Consider the following 19,863-nt stretch of genomic DNA (forward strand, 5'->3'; position numbering starts at 1 on the left):
ATGTACATAGTTTAACTGTAAATATTGGCTGACCTCGTTATGTCTATTATCAATAAGTTTGAAGTGGATTTATAGTTTGTATTTTAGTCACGTACCAATTGTAATGATACTTTATCATGCAAAATGAAATTAAAGAATAAAAAAAGATGAAATAAAAAAAATAATTAAAACAAATAAAAAGAAGCCTTGTTGGCTTGAACATTTGCCAGTTCACTTCTCTACCTACCTTCATTGTGATTGGTGGTCTTCTTTTTTTTTAAAAACCTTTATTTTTGTTTTTTTCTGAAACACAATACAGCTTCTCACCCACATTAGGATGGAATTAACTTGCACCATTCCCATTCCCCACTCCCCGCACCCCACCACCCGCACCCACATCATGGTGTTCGGTATCAATGTCGGCACACTCTGCACCAAGCCAGTTCCCCGTTATAGGGCGCCACGGAGTGCTGGGCTTAAGTGTTAACAACGTCACGGTCAATGACTAATGAGTGTTGGCAGGGGAGCCCGGGGCATCCTCGGCCTCCCTCATCAGGAACAGCGTCAGTGGGCCCCATATGTCAGGAGGACGGGCGTGGAGAGGCAGCAGTTTGACAAAGTCAGTTTCAACATCTTGGCAATAAAGGATGTCTTTACGCCAGGCGGAGACTGTGGGGTGCGGGCCTCGGCCCCATGCCATGGCGACCCTCCTCCGGGCAAGTGTTAACAGTAGGCAAGCCAGCCTTCTTGTTGGTGCTGATAGCATTTTTGTCAATCCCAGTAGGGCTGCCGTGTGGGCAGGTTCAATAGCTTCTCCGATGATTGCTCCAGTAGTATCTAGAACCTGGTTCCAAAACGTGGTCAGTCTGGGACAGTCCCAAGCGAGATGGACAAAGTCGGCTGGTGCTGCCCCACATCGCTCGCATCTTGGGGGAGTTTCAGGATGGTGTTTATTGGTCTTTGCTGGTGTGTGATAGGTTTGATGAAGGAAGTTAAAGTGGATTAATTTGAGGCGTGTGTTGAGTGCAATTTTTTGCGTTTGCTTCAGGATGAACGACCAGTCTTCTTCTGAGATGGTTGTACCGAGGGACCTCTCCCATCTGGTTTTTGCACGGGAGTTGTCGGAGGTTGTGTTGGTGATGATGGCTCTGTATAATTGTGAGACCAGTCTTCCTTCTCCTTGTGATTGTATTACGTTATGTAGAAGTTGCCAGGTCGGAGGTTGGTGAGAGAAGTCGGGTAGGAGTGCTTGAAATGTGTAGCGAGTTCTGAAATAGATAAAGATGTCGAGCGCTGTGGTCCCGCCTCTCATCTCTCATTTTCACCTGCTCTGGAGTCAGGAAGGTATCATCGGTGAACAGGTCTCCCAAGGAATTCATATGAAGTTTTTCCACCCATTGATGGAAAACTCTTTCAGACGTCAGCGGGATCCCCGGTATGAATTTGACGGGGAGGAGGGGTGAGTATCTCGATCATACTTCACATTTTTGAGCGAGTTTCTTCCAGATTTTATATGTCGAGACTACTACATTCATGGTATTGTTGGAGACCGGGATCTGGCTGAAGATGACCGCCCTCAGTAAGTTGGGCGTCACTAGGGCTCGCTCCACCTGCACGTGGGGTCTGACTGCCTGTGTCTATGGATTTTGATTGGTTGATTTTCAGCCCAGACGCTGCGCCAAATTTGATCACCTCTCTCATGACCAGGTTCAGATTATCCGCGGGATCTCGTACGAATAGCATGACATCGTCCGCATACAGTGAAATGATGAGTTTATGTGGGCCGATGATGAGTTCTCTTTGTTGTCGCCGTTCCACAAGGTTAGAGGCAAGTGGCTCCATTACCAAGGCGAATAAAAGAGCTGATAACGAGCAGCCCTGCCTGGTACCTCGCTGCAGATTGATGGTAGCTGACTTTGCTGACCCCACTATGATGTTGGCTTGTGGATTGGTATATAAGAGGGTTACTAGTTTAATGAAGCGTGCTCCCAGTCCCATGCTGGTGAGCACTGCAAACAAGAATGGCCACTCCACCGAATCAAACGCTTTCTCAGCATCGAGCAGGACAGCGATTGCTTGCTGGGATGGGTCCAACGCATCCATGACGGCGAACAGCCGTCTGATTCCAAAGGTCGTGTTGCGGCCTGGTATGAACCCTGCCTGGTCTGCAAGTACCAGGGCGGGCATCAGTGGCATCAGCTTGCTCGTGAGAACCTTCGCTAGTATTTTATTGTCGAGGTTTAGTAAGGAGATGGGACGGTAGGATGCGCATTGCTCTGGAGGTTTGTCTTGTTTGTGCAAGAGGACGACGTTGGCTTCGCAGGTAGACTCTGGGAGAGTGCCTTTTTCTAGGGCTGCCTCATACACAGCTGCTAGGAGAGGGACCAGAGTATTCGCAAAGGCTTTATAGAATTCTCCGGTGAGGCCGTCCGGGCCAGGGGCTTTGGAGTTTGGAAGAGATTTGATAGCTTCAAGGATCTCTTCTTGTGTGATTGGTTCGTTGAGAGGCTCCCGTAGCTGCCTTTGACCCAAAACAACTCTGTGGGCCTCATTACGACCCAGGCGGTAAGTTACCGCCTGGGTCGTACCTTTACCACCATGGCGTAAACTATGTTTACGCCATGGTGGTTGGTGGACTTACCGCCCCATTCCGAGGTTGGCGGGGCGGTAAGTCCCCAATCCCCATTTACCCTTCCCCATTCCCATTTTTGCCCCATAGGGCATAATGGGAGTGGGGAAGGCGTTAATTACGCCACCGTAAATTACGGTGGCGTAATTAACATCAAGGTCCCTTAGCGCCATGGATTTTAACACCTGCTAAAAGCAGGTGTTAAAACCTCCATGGCGCTAAGGGACCTCTGAATCAGGCGGTAAGGGTCGGCGCTGTTTACGCCGCCGTAAACCCCTTACCGCCTGAGTCGTAATGAGGCCCTGTGTCTTCTAAATTCTCGAGTGCTAGATATGAGTTTCCATTATGCTGGGTGTTATAGAGGTCTTGGTGGTAGAGTCTAAATTCTTCCGCCATTTCCTCGTCTGTGTGTATTAGCGCTCCCTGCGTATTGCAGATGCCTTCGATTGGAGTTAGCCTGCGGTCGGCTTTTATTAATTTTGCTAGTAGGGCAGGGGGTTTTGGACAGCCCCAGTTTAGGAATTTTATTTCTCGCTCTGCCGTGGCGTTGAATTTCTGTAGTTCCTTTCTCAGAGCAGCTTTTACTCTTGGGTCATCTGAGCTTGTGTTCTGGCGTTCGAGGTTTTTGAGTAGGTCTTCACTGGCTGCCATCTCTCGTCTAATGAGTTTGAGGATGCCGTTTTCCTTGGCTTGACACACTCCCCTTAAGAAGCACTTTAGAGATTCCCAGATCGTGCTGGCAGAGGGGACTGAGCCAATATTGGCTTCTAAGAATGTGTTGATCTCTTCTTTCAGTTCGGTAGCGAACACCTCGTCTTGCATGGAGCCGGTTTTGAAGCGCCAGCGTTGCAGCGTGGATTTAGGATGACAGGAGTTGAGGTTTAGGATAACTGGGGAGTGGTCTTAGAGAGTTCTTGGAAGTATGTGGCAAGGGCCATTCTTTAAAGGGCCATTTGCTGAGACGAACAGATAATCGATTCTCGAGCTCGAGTTGTGTACCGTCGAGTGGAATGTGTAGTCACGCCTTTCTCCGTTGGCCGCTTTCCATGCGTCTTTTAAATTGAATGCTCTGCAGATCTCAGCTATTTGTAGGCTGGCTTTAGATTTAGGTTGAGTTACAGCTCTCGATCTGTCTTTTATTGGATCGAGAACTGTATTGATGTCTCAACCCCATATTATTGTAGACGGTTCTTGTGAGGAGAGTTGTGACAGTACCCAGCCAAAATTATTCGGGCCGTCCACATTAGGTGCGTAAGAGTTGACGAAGGTTATCCTCTTGCCTGCTATAATGCCACTCACCAGGATGGTTCTGCCTTCGGAGTCTTTTGTTGTGTTGATCAGGTGAAAATTAGTCCTCTTGTGGATTAAGATAGTCACTCCCCTGGAGTAGGACGAGTATGATGAGAAGTACCTGTGGCAGCCCCAGGATTTGGCCCATGTGTGGTCTTTGCCTGGGATTAGATGTGTTTCTTGGACCATTGCCACGTCGACCTCATGTCTTCTCAGATACTGTAGGATTTTCTTTGTTTTGGACGGGATGTTACCCCCCCTTATGTTCCAAGTTGCAACTTTGAATGGTGCGGGTTAGGGTATATCTTGGCTTTTGATTGGCCTATATAGACCAGGTGCGTCGAAGCCAACCTTGAATTGATCGCCTTGATTACTGTCTGTGAGGTTCTTGTTGGACGGTGCAGTAGTACCAACGATGAGATGAGAGATGGCGGGGTGGCGAGAGGCAGCGGGTGGGTGACGCAGTTTTCCCCGTCTGCTTTTGGTCAACTGTCTCTACGAGCAACCCCCAACTGGCCCGTAAACGAACTGACGCCGGAGACTTTCCCTGGAGTCTCCAGGCTGTCTGTAGCAATCTTCCCCCCTGTAACCTTAGAACTTTTCCCATTACACGGACAACCCCCAACTTGTCCGTCGGGACCCCTCCCAACTTGAATTAGGTAAAAAATACTGTGTAAGGGGCGCTTGGGGCCTCCCAATTGTCACTGTCCCGCTTTCTTCCTTCTTGATCTTGTTCCGGTGGGTTTGTTGTGGTCCATTAGGGTGTGTTGGTCTCCGGTTCTTTAAGGGGGGTTTCTAGGATCCCTTTCTCTTTGGAGACGGTGTTGACGAGGGTGTTGGTCAGGGCATCCGTTCTGGTCGAGGAATGTGTGGACCTCTTCAGGAGATTGGAAGAAGTGGACTCTTCCGTTGTATTGCACTCTGAGCCGTGCTGGGAACAGCATTGAGTAGGCCATCTGGGTGTCCCTGAGCCTTTGTCTGATGTTGGTGAACGCTCTTCTCTGTGTTTGGACCGTCGGAGAGAAGTCGGGGTAGAGGTGGATTTTGTCCCCATCGTGTAGCAGCTCTCCCTTTTCTCTAGCTAGCCGGAGGATGGTGTCCCGGTCCCTGTAATTAAGTAGTTTCGCAATAATCGGTTTGGGAGGAGCTCCAGGAGACAGTCTGGTGGATGGGATTCTGTGCGCTCTCTCCACTATGAACAGATGGGAAAGGGTTCCTCGACCAAAGAGAGATACACAGAGTGACTCAACCCATTCTTCCATCTTTGACTGGGGTTCTTGTTCTCTTACTCCGATGATGCGGATATTATTCCGTCCAGATCGGCCCTCTAAGTCTTCACACTTGGCCAGAGTTGTGGTCATTTGGCTCTGAAGCCTGGATACTTTGCTCGACAGGGATGCCACGCCATCGTCCAAGCCAGAGACTCGTTGTTCGACTTTGTTTAGGCGCTCTGTGTGGGTGTCGATGCAGTGTTGTAATTGGTCCACTTTAGAGGATAGGCCATCCATTTTACTGTTCAGGCTGCCGATGCCCACCTTCAGTTCAGGGAGGAGTTCTTTTATTTCCAGCAAATTGTTCCCTGGTTCCGTTTGCTGTGAGCTTCTCGGTGTGGGTTCGTCTTCGTCTTGCAGGCGGGGTGTTTTTGAGGCTGTGCCATTGTCAAAGTTCAGTTTCTTTTGCATTTTATCGGTTTTCCCCATCGTAATTTGCTGAATGGATGTAGTTCGTAGGCCTTGACTGGAGGTCTGCTGTGAAGTGGGTTCTCTGTGGAGCCCTTAGAAGGGGCAAGAGCCACGATAGAAGCCAAGGGTGGTGGCAGGTGAGGATGCCTTCTAATATGGCGCCGTCTGGTGTGGTTGAGAGGGTTCTGCAGTGAGTGTGCGGTTGTGCCAAGCCCGTTCTGTCGGTAGGGAGAGGGACAGGAGTGGGGGCCAGCTCACTTTCAGTCTAAAAGTTGTTCGCCATGAGACATCTGTAGCTAGAGCGAGCAGGTCGTTGATGGTATTGAGTTTGCGAGAGCCCCGGCCAGTGGAGCCTCTCCGGCAGCGCTATCTCCTCCGCCGCACCTCCATCCGTGTGGGCGCTCCACCCTGGCAGATTGATCTCACAGGGGGTAGCGGTTGGATTGTATTAGTCCTGGGTTCCTAGGGACGCGGGGCCCCCTCTGTTGTGGCGCCGGAGGTCAGGGCCGCCGGAAGCAGACGGGGGCCGCCGGAGTTCGTCTCCGGGGCGGAGAGGGCCTAATGAAGCAGGATGTTAAGAATGATGAGCCACCTCTCCCCGCTCCCGCCTCCAGCCGCTCGTACCTCAGTCTTGGCACCGGTCGGGGCCTCGCTCCACCGTCTCTTCTCTCGTCAGGTTCCCACAAAATGAGCCACCTCGGCCTCTCGTCGCGCCTGGGCACCGAAGCATGCCCGCCTTCCGGAGCGCGGCTCACTGCCTCCGTCTACCGGCCGAAGTGGGCGACGGGGAGGAGGGGCCGCCGAGATTTCGTTGGGGGCTTGCACCGATGGTCTGCCTCCGTCCGCGCTCCGGGCAGCGCAGCCGCTCCGGGGCCCGGGGCACCAGGAATGTCCGCATCGCAGGAGCGGCCTGGACGCCGGGGCAGCCTGCCAGGCCCAAACGACTCGTCGGGCCCAAGCACCTGATGGGTCGTATCGCGCGTAGCAGAGCCGATTTTCCTCTGGATTTGGAGGGAGGGGAGACGAGGAGTTTAGGAGCCGGGGACACCACTTGGTTGGGAAAAACCAACTCTTGAACAGCAGGATTCTTTTGGATTAATCCGGGGCAACGCGGGAGCTTAAGCCTTGGCGGCCATCTTGGGTGGCCCTCTAGCGCCCTCTGATTGGTGGTCTTCTTGAACATTCTGTAAGATTTCTGTAAATTTGTGCATTTGATGGAATGCACCAACACTTGTTTTGGCCCTGGCCTCACCTGCTGCTCACTACCTCCACTTTTTAGCTAAATGTAGGAGGCACGTTTGGAGGATTACGTGCAGTATTCAACTCATAATTGGCTGTTTGGTGCCAGAATGCTCATTGGCACATGTGGTCAAATGTACAGTTTGCCTATAGCTGTTAGACAACATTCATAGTTTGCATTTGTACTGAACAGTGACTGCTCTTGGGTCCCAATGACTTCCAGGCCAGTTTGATCCGCGATAGAAGGGGCCTTACCCTCCCGGAGGTGGAGCACAAGAGGCTGAACCGTACACCTCCCCGTGGCATTAACTTTGAGAGTCTGCACTTACCGCTTGTCATTTCACATCCTTGTTAAATCTTTAGTGCTCTAAGGGTGGGACTTGTCCTTGATCTTGTCCCACAGGCATTGGCTCTTTATGGAGTGAAGTTGACAAATGGTGTCCACACAGCTGGAGTAGCCAAACTATTGTGAATAAATGTGATTAGCAAACGGTTATGAGCAAACCTTAACCACTGGCATGGGTCTGTACAACCTTCCACACCATCGTTATTTAGCCCATCAGCAACATTCCATACACAGGTTAGCCATATGCAAATCAGACTTGATCCTGCCACCAATGGGAGCAGTCCACAATGAACTGATAGACCATGCTCCTGCTGTATAGAACCACAAGCAATACCAAACATATTATCATTATTATCATTAAAACGTTGGCATTAGTTGATGTTTAATGAATGTGATATTTCCATTTTTTTATTGTGAGTATATACATGGTTTGCAAATTAAACCTTACATACACGTGTAATACAAATAGCCAGTACCATCTACCTATACAATTCCTCAATCTAATACAAACAATTTTTATCATATTGTTAAAATCTAAAATTAATAAAACATTCCTTGTCCGTAAGCTACCTAGTCACATTGAACCTCTTTAAATTGTGATGAATTCCAAATTATACATTATTTTTAACTTGAACTCTTCAAAACAAAATGCCCAATTATTTTCAATATTGTGTTAATGCCAGGATTAATCTCATTTGCGAACCATTCATGCACCGATCCCAAAAAGACACTGAGATCAACATATGTTTATCGTGTACATATCTCTTAAAGCATCGATCTCAGCAATAAGCCATTGACGGACATTCAAACATCAGATATTTTAAAGTTTCAAACTTTTCCAGGTTGTTACGCAGTCTGTAGAATTGGTCCGTTCTAGCTATGTTCAGTCTTGGCCCAGTGATTTCTAATGGTGCCAGCAGCTTTAGTCTAAACTTCATGAAAAGTCGACAATGGTCTCTGTCAGGAAATTTAGCAGATGAGGCTGCAGAGTACGAACATTAGGAAGGCAGTTTAAAAATTATTTTGTGTGCTGAAATGAATTAAGATGAATAATACTTTGTTTCCAATCCAATTTTAGCTGTTCTTTAAAGTGTGTAGGCATTGTTTCCAGCGTGTCTTCTTCTCTTAATATAAAGTCAATATTTTTGAAAAATTGTTGGTGTAATTTGAAGAATCTCTTGAATTGAAGATGGTTCCTGATGATCACAGCTTATTTTAATGAAGTAATAATATTTTCATGATTTCAGTCATCCCTTTTCAAAGGGCACCTGCACATTATAAAATCACTGCTCAAAGAGGTCCAACACCATTCACGTCTTTTTAAAGCAAGAGGAACTGACTAGGTATGCTTCCGGTCCCTCTTATGATGGAGGGCATGAACTTCATTTATACAAAGCATGCAAAGGGTTAAAAAAAATCCCCATAGGTTCTGTCCAGACTTCTATGTATCACTGCCAGAGCAGCACCTTTGTGGACTCTTTTATCTCACACATTTAAATTAGGTTATTCAGTAACCACTTCCAATGGAAAATGATTTAACGTCCATTTAATGTTTTTTTTTTGTTTTTTGTTAAAGAAAATCATAAATGTAGATGTATTTTCAAAAATTAAATGATTTTTATTGACATAGTCACTAAGTTAATTTAATGCAGCTTGGAGGCTTAATTCTCTGTGGATGAAAAGCATATCTTTCAAGCAATATGAATTTTGCCAGTCTTTGTTGGCACGATTTTGACCTTGATCACCACTTCCTGCAGATATGCCAAATATATATTAAAGAGGAATGGGGCCAGAACACACCCTTGTTTAAGCCCTTTGCTGGTCACGATATCACGAGTACGATTTCCCGCAGTATTCAACTGGACCTTCACTTTTGTATTAGTGTGTAAGCTTTTGATGCAATTTCCCCAAGTTTCGTCCAGACCTCCCCTCGATAATTTCCTCAAGTGCCAGTCACGACAAATGGCATCAAATGACAAGGAGGAATTGATAACAGCAATCTATAATGGTGGCTGATCTTTTTCCACAGCTTTCTTAGTCAAGGTGCTGACAATGAACAGATTATGTGCGATAGAGCCATTTTCTCTAAAACCTCGTAGGAAGGAAGGTCAATTTGTTTAAGTTTGTTATGACCCGATTAATGATGGCAAGGACTAGGTCTGCATTCCCGAGATCTGCTCCTATCGGAAGACTGGTCAACAATTATAAACTGTGTTCCACCTGATGCAAATCCACTTCTTTTGTATACCGAATAAGACTGCTGACAAAGGGAACCAAAGTCCAACAGGAAGCATCCGTTGATCAGTAATCGGTGACAAAAGACCAACGCTGGTTGGTAAAAGCTAAACAACTCGCGTTTTTAGCACACTTCCCCTAGGTAATGGCCGATGCATAATGGATTTAATTTAGGTACCATCTGATGGAACAGAATTGTCTTTCATCTCCTGTGTGTGAATACCTCCCCGCCGCAACCATCAAACAATACATCAGTTGGTAGTCTAACAAATAGTGGGCGCATTATTTGTCAACAGAGAGAGTTTTATGTGTTGGTGCAAATCTTTGAAATGATATATTAGTTTGTGATTTCATCAAGGTCTGGGTCAGTTCTTGGACATCCACAGGGGCGACCACATGTGATGTCACTTGTGTTACCCGTCTAATGATGGCTGCACAAGGCATAAATCCTTACGCACATTATAGAAAAATGACATGTTCCTTGCAGAAATGGACTATCTGCCGTGTTCATTTCAACACAAACTTTGAAATGATGGCCACTTCACTGAACATCAAGCCTGGCACCTATTTTTCAAAATCCGCTTTTCTTTTAGCATACCTATTATGCATGAAACTCAGCCAGAAAAGTCTTCCTATCAGTGAGCTGAGTCTAGCTAGTAGGATACCCCATCAGGTTACACATTCGCTTCTGACATCTATTTCTGTGTTAAGAGTCGGCACCTTAAACAAAACAAAATGGTGCTTCGGCAAACATGTAATACACTCTTGTTAAGACATGCCAAGAATTTCCACACTGATTAAACAAATGACATGGAGTTGGATAACTTGAAAACCACTAATCTGAGTAAAACGCCTATTTGCCCTTGTACTGCATTCGGGCTCCCCAGAACTTAACGGCCTGTATCTGCAACCCTACAGTCCCTTCTCCCTGCACTTATTAGCCACCCACTGGCTGCACTTGTGAGTTAACTGCACTGCCCCCTTCCACTCCACCCTGGCACTTCTCCCCTTCCATCTTCCCAGCACTTGCACGATCTGAATGACACAAGGCCTAGTAAGATCGTTATTTTGTCCTCCCTTTGTTTCCACCTCTTTGTCTTGTCGCACCAGAAACACGTGTGTACTGGCGCTTTATAAATACCACATCACATCATATATTATTAAAGTGCTTAGAAATGGTAGAAATCTGCGTTGAGGAGCTATTTAAGAAGTGATGTTGTTTCTATTCGTCTGTGTTACAGAAAAGAGTATGGAGGGGGATATTACATCTCCATGCCCACCTTGATAAACGGCTCTTGATGAGCATTGTACCCGATAAACCATGCCTCGGGCTGGGGGAAGGAAATAGATTCCGTGCCTGTTTTGTAATTATTTCCCAGAGCTGCAGTTGAAGAGCTAATAAACAATTTAAGCATAGATTGCTAATTTCTTTCCATTTCACTGAATTGAGCTGCTGGAAGTTAGTTGGTTGTCATGCACTTGGGATTAGTTTTCCGTTGCTGATTCCTGTCTGATTAACCTGACTAATGAGAGAAATACAATGTGTCCAAATTGGGTTTATGCCGCCTGCTCGATTTATGTCTACCCGTAGGAGCTCATCTCTGCTATTCCATTGTTTCCTTGCGCACAACACAATTGCAGCATGTGAAGAGAATACACGTGTAACACAATTGCAGCATGTGAAGAGAATACACGTGTAACACAATTGCAGAATGTGAAGAGAATACATTTTTAACACGCATGTGAAGGGAATACAAGTGCAACACAATTGCAGCATGTGAAGAGAATACACACGCAGCACAATTGCAGCATGTGAAGAGAATGCATGTTTAACACACATATGAAGGGAATACACGTGCAACACAATTGCAGCATGTGAAGAGAATACACACGCAACACAATTGCAAAATGTGAAGAGAATTCAGGTGCAATACAATTTCAGCATGTGAAGAGAATACACGCATGCGTGAAGAGAATACATGCGCAACACAATTGCAGCATGTGAAGAGAATACACGCATGCGTGAAGAGAATACATGCGCAACAGAATTGTAGCATGTGAAGAGAAAAAACGTGCAGCACAAATGCAGCATGTGAAGAGAATACACGTGTAACATGCATGTGAAGACAATACATGTGCAACACAATTGCAGCATGTGAAGCGAATGCACATGCAACACAATTGCAGCATGTGAAGAGGATACATGTGTAACACGCATGTGAAGAGAATACATGTGCAACACAATTGCAGCATGGGAAGAGAATACACACGCAACACAATTGCAGCATGTGAAGAGAATACACGTGTAACATGCATGTGAAGAGAATACACACGCAACACAATTGCAGCGTGTGAAGAGAATACACGTGTAACATGCATGTGAAGAGAATACATGCGCAACACAATTGCATCACGAGAAGAGAATACACGTGCAACAGAATTGCAGCATGTGAAGAGAAAAAACGTGCAGCACAATTGCAGCATGTGAAGAGAATACATGTGTAACACGTGTGTGAAGAGAATACACATGCAACACAATTGCAGCATGTGAAGAGAATACACATTTAACATGCATGTGAATAGAATACACATGCAGCACAATTGCAGCATGAGAAGAGAATACAAGTGCAACAGAATTGTAGCATGTGAAGAGAATACACGTGTAACACAAATGCAGCATGTGAAGAGAATACACGTGTAACATGCATGTGAAAACAATACATGTGCAACACAATTGCAGCATGTGAAGAGAATACACGTGCAACACAATTGCAGCATGTGAAGAGAATACACGTGTAACATGCATGGGAATAGAATATACGTGCAGCACAATTGCAGCATGAGAAGAGAATGAATGCGCAACTCAATTGCTGCATGTGGAGTGACTAATGGATGTAAAGAACAAGTGTATGGGTGCCACACAGCTAATATCTTCAAAGAAATATGAAGGAAGGTAGCAACATTTTCATACAAAAAATAAAAATCCTATCCGCGTACTGCAGAAGCAAACATCAATGCCTTCTACTAGTGTTGTATTTTGCTCGTATCTACTATTCCTTGTTTATTATATGTGGTTTGCATTTTTGCATACACAGGACTGCGGCCCAAACGAGTTTGAGAACTGATAAGACATAGTTGTTCACAGGTATGGGATTTTTGTCAGTGGAAAAACGTTCTCTCTACGTCCCTCCATAGGCATAGATATCCAATTTACTGACAATCAGGTTCTGCCTGGGACACCAAAGACATACGTTGCTGCAATAGACACACCAGGACTATTTGTCCCAGAATGCAATGAAAGAAAACGGAGCTGGAGAAGTACCTTCCAAATACAAAGGGGCAAGTTGGCATGATTGCTGGGGGGGGGGGTGGCTCTTACAAACAAGGCTGGCATGAACATTGGGGTTAACTGTACGTGGCAGCATACTCTTGGGAAGCAGGAGGGCGGAGCCAGGAAGTAGGCAAAACACGGAATGTAGCAGGAAAAGGGGTTCTTATGAAGAGCTATGTACGGATGCCTGTAGATGAGACATGACACTTTGATATGCAGCAGATCAGGATTCTACGATCCGGGAATCCCACTGACAAGCAAACAGCACGGATCCAATACTCAAAAGCCAGTGTATCAGCACTTGGTTGAAGATATTGTGTACTGAGAGGGAGGTAGGAAGGGAGGCCACGCTCCTGGCTTAGAAATGCAAAGCACTGCTTGAAGGGCATTGGTTGGCCATGCCACACTTAGAATAATCAAAGATTCTACCAGCTGGCATGGCCATTATGAGAGAGGGCATGAACTGCTTTTTAGAGAGTTTATTGAAATGATGGTCAGAATTCTTAACAGGGCTCCCAGAGCATTTGCATGTTGAGTAATGACAGTCACCCTGAGATATTGGCTGGAGCAAAGGTCAAGGGAAATCCACATAGTGTTATTGGTGCTTCTATAACTGTAACTTCAGAGAAGGCTGGAACTCTTTCCTGTGTCTCAGGACTGGTCAAGGCAAGCCACCCTGTGCTGTTGACAGAAGCCCACTTCTAGGGTCAGCACCACATGGGTCTTTTTTGTACTCTTGGAGATCAAATTGGGGCACATTAGAGGTTACTGCTTCAGCATAGACTTGGACTCCTAACACAGTCTTGGAGAGCTCATGCCTGGGTATGACCGTCACCCTCAGTGACTGGAGCAGAGGTCAGGGTGAGCCACCTACGTGTGCTTGCAGGACCTCTGGGCTCTATTTGCGATATATAAGAACTGGTCACTATAGAGAATTCTTGAACTTCGTCCAGGTCTAACAACCTCTGATCTGTGCATCAATAACGTATGGAGCTCTCATTGTACAGCTTGATGCTCCAGAAAAGGTTGAGCTTCCTCCCAGATCTTGCAGGACTTCTGCCTGGACAGAGGCAACCACTCTTGCTCGGGGGGTAAATTAATGGCCAGGGGTAGAAACCCAAGTGTGCTTGTGCAACTGATAGAAATGAAGCTCTGACCTGAGAGTGTAAAATAATATAAGATCGAATGTAATGCTTTCTATTTAATAAAAATCTCAGAATGGCTTTGCAATGAAATGTCATTTAAGTAATGTTAAAGAGGATGTATTTAAATTGGTTCTGCCCCTCAGAAGTACAAGGCTGAGTAGTTGCTAAACTGCTCACTCAACCCTTGCACTTCTACAAAATAAGAGTGATCCTAATAATAAAGGTGAAACAGGCACAGTTAAGATATATACCTCCTGCGCCTTTTGTGATATTGTTGGTGAGGGCAGACTATACTCTCAAGAGGGGTTAAAATGTGAAACAGTAGCAACCCAAACAGCAATAGTACAACCATCCAAACTAAAGGAATGGGCAGGAGTAATACCCCCTCTTTATTAGGACAATGTCCACAAATCGTTGGACAAAAGCAATCCTGCTTTAAGGAGTCAAATGACTGCCCTGGATACAAGTGGTCTTTTTTTCTTGCATCATACTCGAAGTACTTTATGCAAAAAGAAGTAAAGGAGAGCTACAGAGAGAAACAAGACAGTGAAATCCTTCCCCAACTGTTCTGAGCTCCTTCTGACTACATGACTGCCCCATATTCAGACTATAACATCGAAGGCCCTTTGGTATGCAACATCCTGCAGCGAGGCAAGTCCTTTTGTTTAAGGTATGCCCTTTTATTAATATTTCCCAGGACAGCTCACATTGAGGGGGTTTCCTGCTGGAGAGAGGTGTTACCCAACATTAAAAAGGATCACAATATATAGCCATAGTTTCTTGTTTTACTGACTGGCAGAGACAAGCTCTCTGACTAGAATACTCTTCTTGCATCAGTGTTCAACACACTAGTAGCTAGGCAACCTTGGCAATCAGGCTCACATGTAGAAAACTGTTTCTCCAGCATGTCTTCCACTGCGCAGCCTCTGCACTTTAGAGATTGGGAGGACAGGACTCCTTCAGATCATTCAGGTGAAATGTGCTGTGTTCACGTAAGTGTCCCTCTTGTTCTCCCACTTCTACTTGGTTTGCCACCCTCGTGTCTTCCTTCTGCTTCCACTACCACATCCTACACACCAGCCAATGTTACAGCTCCTTCCATTCCTTCCTCCTTTCTCTCCCTGAGGGGGTCTTTTATGCCCCCAGGTTAATCGTCTCACTATGACAACTGTATGCCTCCTCAGCCTTCTTCGTCATCTGAGTCCCTCTAGGATTCTGGGACTTGTAGTTTCTTTCAACTAAGTTAGATTTTGGCATATTTGAAGTACTATTAAGGGTAGGTCTAATTCCCTTAGTTATTAAAAGAGGGCCTATGAACATTAGCGTTTACAGAGGAAGCTAGTTTATTGAAGACACCATTTTCACATTCCTCTATAGTGTACCCTTGGGTTTGAGGAAGGTGTTTAGGTTGGGATACCAAAAAGGATCTTTTTGTGGTAAATTTTGCTAAAATATTACAATACTAATGTCCACAACCCCAGATCTAACATGAGAGTTAGGGACAATTAAAATGACAATAAGCCATCAACTCTCTAGGAACTTGGTACTGCAAATTGCGGTACCGTTATGAGCACTAGAGTCCCTTTGCGGGTCCCGTCCTCCACGCCTGGTAAAACCAGGCGTTAAGGGAGGACCCGCAAAGGGAATTCGTAGTAGGGCGGTAAGGGATTACCAGCACCAGTGCCCTTACCGGTGCCGGTAATCCCTTACCGCCCACCTCGTAATGAGGCCCATGGACTTCACCCTGTAGCTATCCCCCATAAAGTAAATTTGATCACATTGTTCATAGATGCTGTGATCTCCTGTATGTGCTCAAGGGCTGAGCAATAGGATTGAGTCCGAGCTAAGATTGCCGTCATTTTCCACATCTTCCACATTTCCCAGGTTTTATTGCAAGGATTTTGATCATCTTAATTCTGTCTCAGCTAAAGATTTCTCAGAGAACTTCAAGGGATTTGTTCTTCCGGCACTCACCTGCCAGGGCTTTCACGTGTGGCCGCTGTCCACTCTGCAACAATTAGGATAAAATACCATGGCCCTGATCTGCCTCACTAGTAAATATTCAGATCCCACTGGCCATGCCCTTCACCGGTAGCCACTGTCCACATTGCAACAATTTGGAAAAATGATTGCAGTCCATTTGCCATGCTCTATGACCATGGCCCCTATCTCCCTCAATAACAAAATACTACTGCTACTGTCTGTAGCGATTTTCCACATTGCAACAATTAGGCTAAAAGATCACAGCCAATGGCCATTTAATTAGGCTAAAAACCATTGGACGCTGGCCAGTAGGGCATGTCCCTTTCATTTGTCCCATCTTTTATGTTTGTGATATTCTACCCTGAAAATGATCCACACAAAACATAACCACCATCAGGTTTGTGCTTGTTGTATTGTTCTGATAATAGTTCCCACAGTAATGCAACGTTTGGCCATTGCCATGGTAACATGACAGCATTCAGAAATAAAAATGTCTTCTCCATCCACACTGCCACTCTCCATGTGAACTTGTCCTCCTCTTTAGTACCCCTTCATACCGTTCTTTCTGTACATATCCCTCTTGACCTTCTCCTAATATCCATAGTCTCTTGCTTGCTTTTTCTCGTCACAGTTTCCTTCTGGACTGTGTCTTTCTATGTTCCCTCAGGAATCAGGTTAAACTCTCGTGGGAACCCTGCGGTTTGATTAACATGATCTGACTCAAAATAGACACGCCAGATCTCCCCAAATTGACATCTAGTTGGTCCTCTCGTCCCCTGGTCATGTGTAACCACCTCTTTCTCTCCTCTAAATATCATTTTGAGCCGTTTTCTTTTTCACCAAAAAATAAAAATAAATGGTAGAGTTTGATTTCTGAAAAGCCTCAGTTGCTGCACAGCTCCAAGGGTGGTATACTCCAGTTTCAAAAATGTTGGCCCAGGGCACACCCTTCTCCATGAATAATAAAAAATAGACGACTGCATGGGTTTACACCAAACCAAAGAAGGGATCTCTGCACCACCCAACCTTTTCGTTATTTGATGCTTGTTCGAAGGATGCACCTTTTACCTTTTGGAGAATGAATGTGAGATGGCTGGAAACAGCTTTTCTTCAGTGGGTAATTACTTTAGAACTGTGGGATGAATCTGCACAAAGGTTTCAGTTCCGAAAATTTCATCCAGAACTGTCCGATGAGTCGAAAGGTATTATCAATCGAATTTTTAGAAAAGCAAATGCAGATTATTTTTTTCTTAACTTTAGGGCAGCGATCGCTTCCATAGAATATGAAATATATTTCAGCCAGAAAGTATTTTGATATTGTACACTCTAAAAAATGGTAAATCTATGGCTTGCATTTTCTGAAACAATATTTTATTCCATTTCTAGCAAAGGAATTATTGTATAGAACTGAGAAAGGAAATGTGATGAAGCTTAACGTTGAAACGAATGAGACGACTTCCATAATTGAAAGCAAAACATTTGTAAGTATATTTTTATTATCGTTATAACTGGTTTACTTTAAGGATATGCAAGCCAGTCATGCAGAAAATGGCTTCATTTCCAACCATCTCGCCCAATACCCCCATGGCTATGTAAAAGCAATAAACGAGTAATACTACAGGCTAAGTATCTGAAGATAATGTGGACTGATGCTCATACTAATTTAATAAGCTTGAAGCTCAATTTCCTTCCGACAATGCTCCACAGGTATTTGAATTAAACATGAGGTACTCTCTACCGTCTAAAAAGAATATGCTCAAGGCACTCCACATTAGTAGAGTGATTTGCAAAAATGCATTTATAATTGGCTATGTCGTGTGTCGAAGTAGGATTTTTTTCCCCAACTATATCAGGTAAACCTTACTTAAAGTGCGCATGTAACAAGCCTTTGATTTCAGGTGCTTCACACTGACTTCAGCAATTTAAGGACGAATGCTAATTGCAAGTGATTGCTGCAACATGTTCGATTAATGCAGTTATTAGTGGTCAGTAAGCCACCATTTAGAGAGTGATTGACACCACAATAGTCGGTTTGCTTGATTTAGCTTTGCTGCAAGAAGCTCACTTGCAGCAACACCCCTTGCCAGCTCTTCACTGAGCATTAGAACCCACTGCTCTATTTTTCTGTGGTCGGTGGGAGGGGGAGAAGTAACTTCCTTCCTGATCCCAAAACGTTTTCTGGGCCTGTGGATAGGGCTGGCAAGGCAATGGCGCTGTATATTTGAATGCAGTTGACCACGTTACCTCTTGTTTTTTGCCAAAATCACCCCGAGTGGTAAGGATATGCCCAGACGTGTGTCCCGTGCCTGCTGGGCCTAGAGACCCAAGCTACTCCTCGCTGATGAGGCCCAACTAGGCTGAAACATGTATGGGGTTGTTTGTGGTCTTGTGCAGAAGGACTGTGACCTAGCAGTTCGGGCTGAACTGTTCCTTTTGGGGTGGTACCAGTTCTGATGTGTATAGGGTCTTTTCCCTTCTGCAATGGGTTGGCAGGCAAAGAACGATAGTCTAGACGGTTGTCAAGAGCAATGCCAGAGGTTAACATTAATTCTAAACCTTTCAGCCATCACCTTGTTTGTTTTGCCACGTTACTCCACACCACCACCAGAGGGAGTCTGCTAGATGCTACAAAATAATGCAGCAAGTCGAGCTCATCATACAGGCCTGAAAGTCCCAGGTTACACTTGGCTTCATGGAAATATACTTAATGGTGGAGGATTCAGCAATAGTATGCAAACACGGCAGTGGGTGTTGTTGCTAATAATTGGGGTAGGGCTCTTTACTGTGGAATAGCCTTTGAAAGCTGTACTTAGAAGAGTGCTGCTATTTATCAATAAGTGCTCTTCACGTCATAACTAGGCGATTATGATATAAACTGATGATGATTCCCAATTAATTAATAGCACAAAGAGAGTATGATATGGAAAGCACTTTCTACTTTAGGTATGCACGGTACCTTATGGTATACAGTACCCTGCAGGGGTATGTTACAATCAATTAACACAGGTCAGGGAACAGCGACGTGACTTGTACATTAAAGTTTACCTTTTATTCCTTGTAACACATGAGTATTATTCTACCCTCCAACTTCAACAGGTCCTAGTACAAAAAAAACACTTGCTTTAATTCAATTAGTAAATTAATAAACCACTCATCGCCATACTGACCTCCAGTTTCTTTTTTTGCTGCAAATCTTTTGGTTTTCTAGAATGCATCTTAATGCATCTGATTTGAAAGAAATATTCAGCATGTCTCCATTCGCCAGGCACATTAAAGTGGCTCGGTTTTTCAAAAATTATGAAAAAATGCCATTTTATATAAGGAGCCTTCAGCCTCGCGTGTATTAGTGCTCATTGTACCACTCCCCAATTTGCCAATTTCAAGGCCATGTGATCCGGTATGGCTCAGAAATTCCGTATGGCCTGGAAATTGTCAAATTAGAGAGAAGCAGTGCTAGGGAGAATTTTCATTTCTGTACCAATTCCCTTTAACCTTAGAGACCCCTCACTCTTTTGCTGGACTCAGGGCTTTTTAACTTTTACTCCCGAATGAGTTAGACCTTTTCCTTACTCACTCATGTGTTTTACAGACTATAATTTTCTATGTTCCTTACTGGTTTATGGAGTCTGCTAAACTCTGTAGGCATCTGCTTTTTCACTGTGACACACAGCACCTTTGTGCACTGTCACTGTCCCTTGGACTTCTCTTAATGTTTAACTACTGTTCCCAAAAATAGTAAGATTTCCCCCGTCTTACTTACCTTTACTGCATGGGTCCAGTACACACCACCCTATGTGGAGTGCTGGGGGGGGGTTTACCTAGAACCTCCTTTAACCCATTCCTTGTGTAACATTTTATTACACTAACTCAATGGCTGGTGGCAGTGTTTTTTTTTACTACATAGTGACATGTATCTGCAGGCTGATACCTCAGCTGCAGTGCTGCACACGAGGGTGACCGTTTTCTCAAAATGGCCCCGGTCTTCTTTTTTGCCATTTCTGGTT

The 19,863-nt window shown here is 45.0% G+C and overlaps 1 protein-coding gene across 3 annotated transcripts in view; it reads left to right on the forward strand.

The window, feature by feature from the left end:
• DPP6 (dipeptidyl peptidase like 6) overlaps nucleotides 1-19,863 on the forward strand; it is a 2,034,493-nt gene that overhangs the window by 844,086 nt on the left and 1,170,544 nt on the right. For all 3 annotated transcript variants that reach the window (XM_069647934.1, XM_069647936.1, XM_069647935.1), the window contains exon 4: nucleotides 17,246-17,340. In XM_069647934.1, the coding sequence (XP_069504035.1) occupies nucleotides 17,246-17,340 (95 nt within the window). The remainder of the gene's footprint in view (nucleotides 1-17,245; nucleotides 17,341-19,863) is intronic.

This window comes from Ambystoma mexicanum, chromosome 2q, assembly GCF_040938575.1.
Source record: "Ambystoma mexicanum isolate Mex_15411 chromosome 2q, UKY_AmexF1_1, whole genome shotgun sequence".
Lineage (NCBI taxonomy): Eukaryota > Metazoa > Chordata > Amphibia > Caudata > Ambystomatidae > Ambystoma > Ambystoma mexicanum.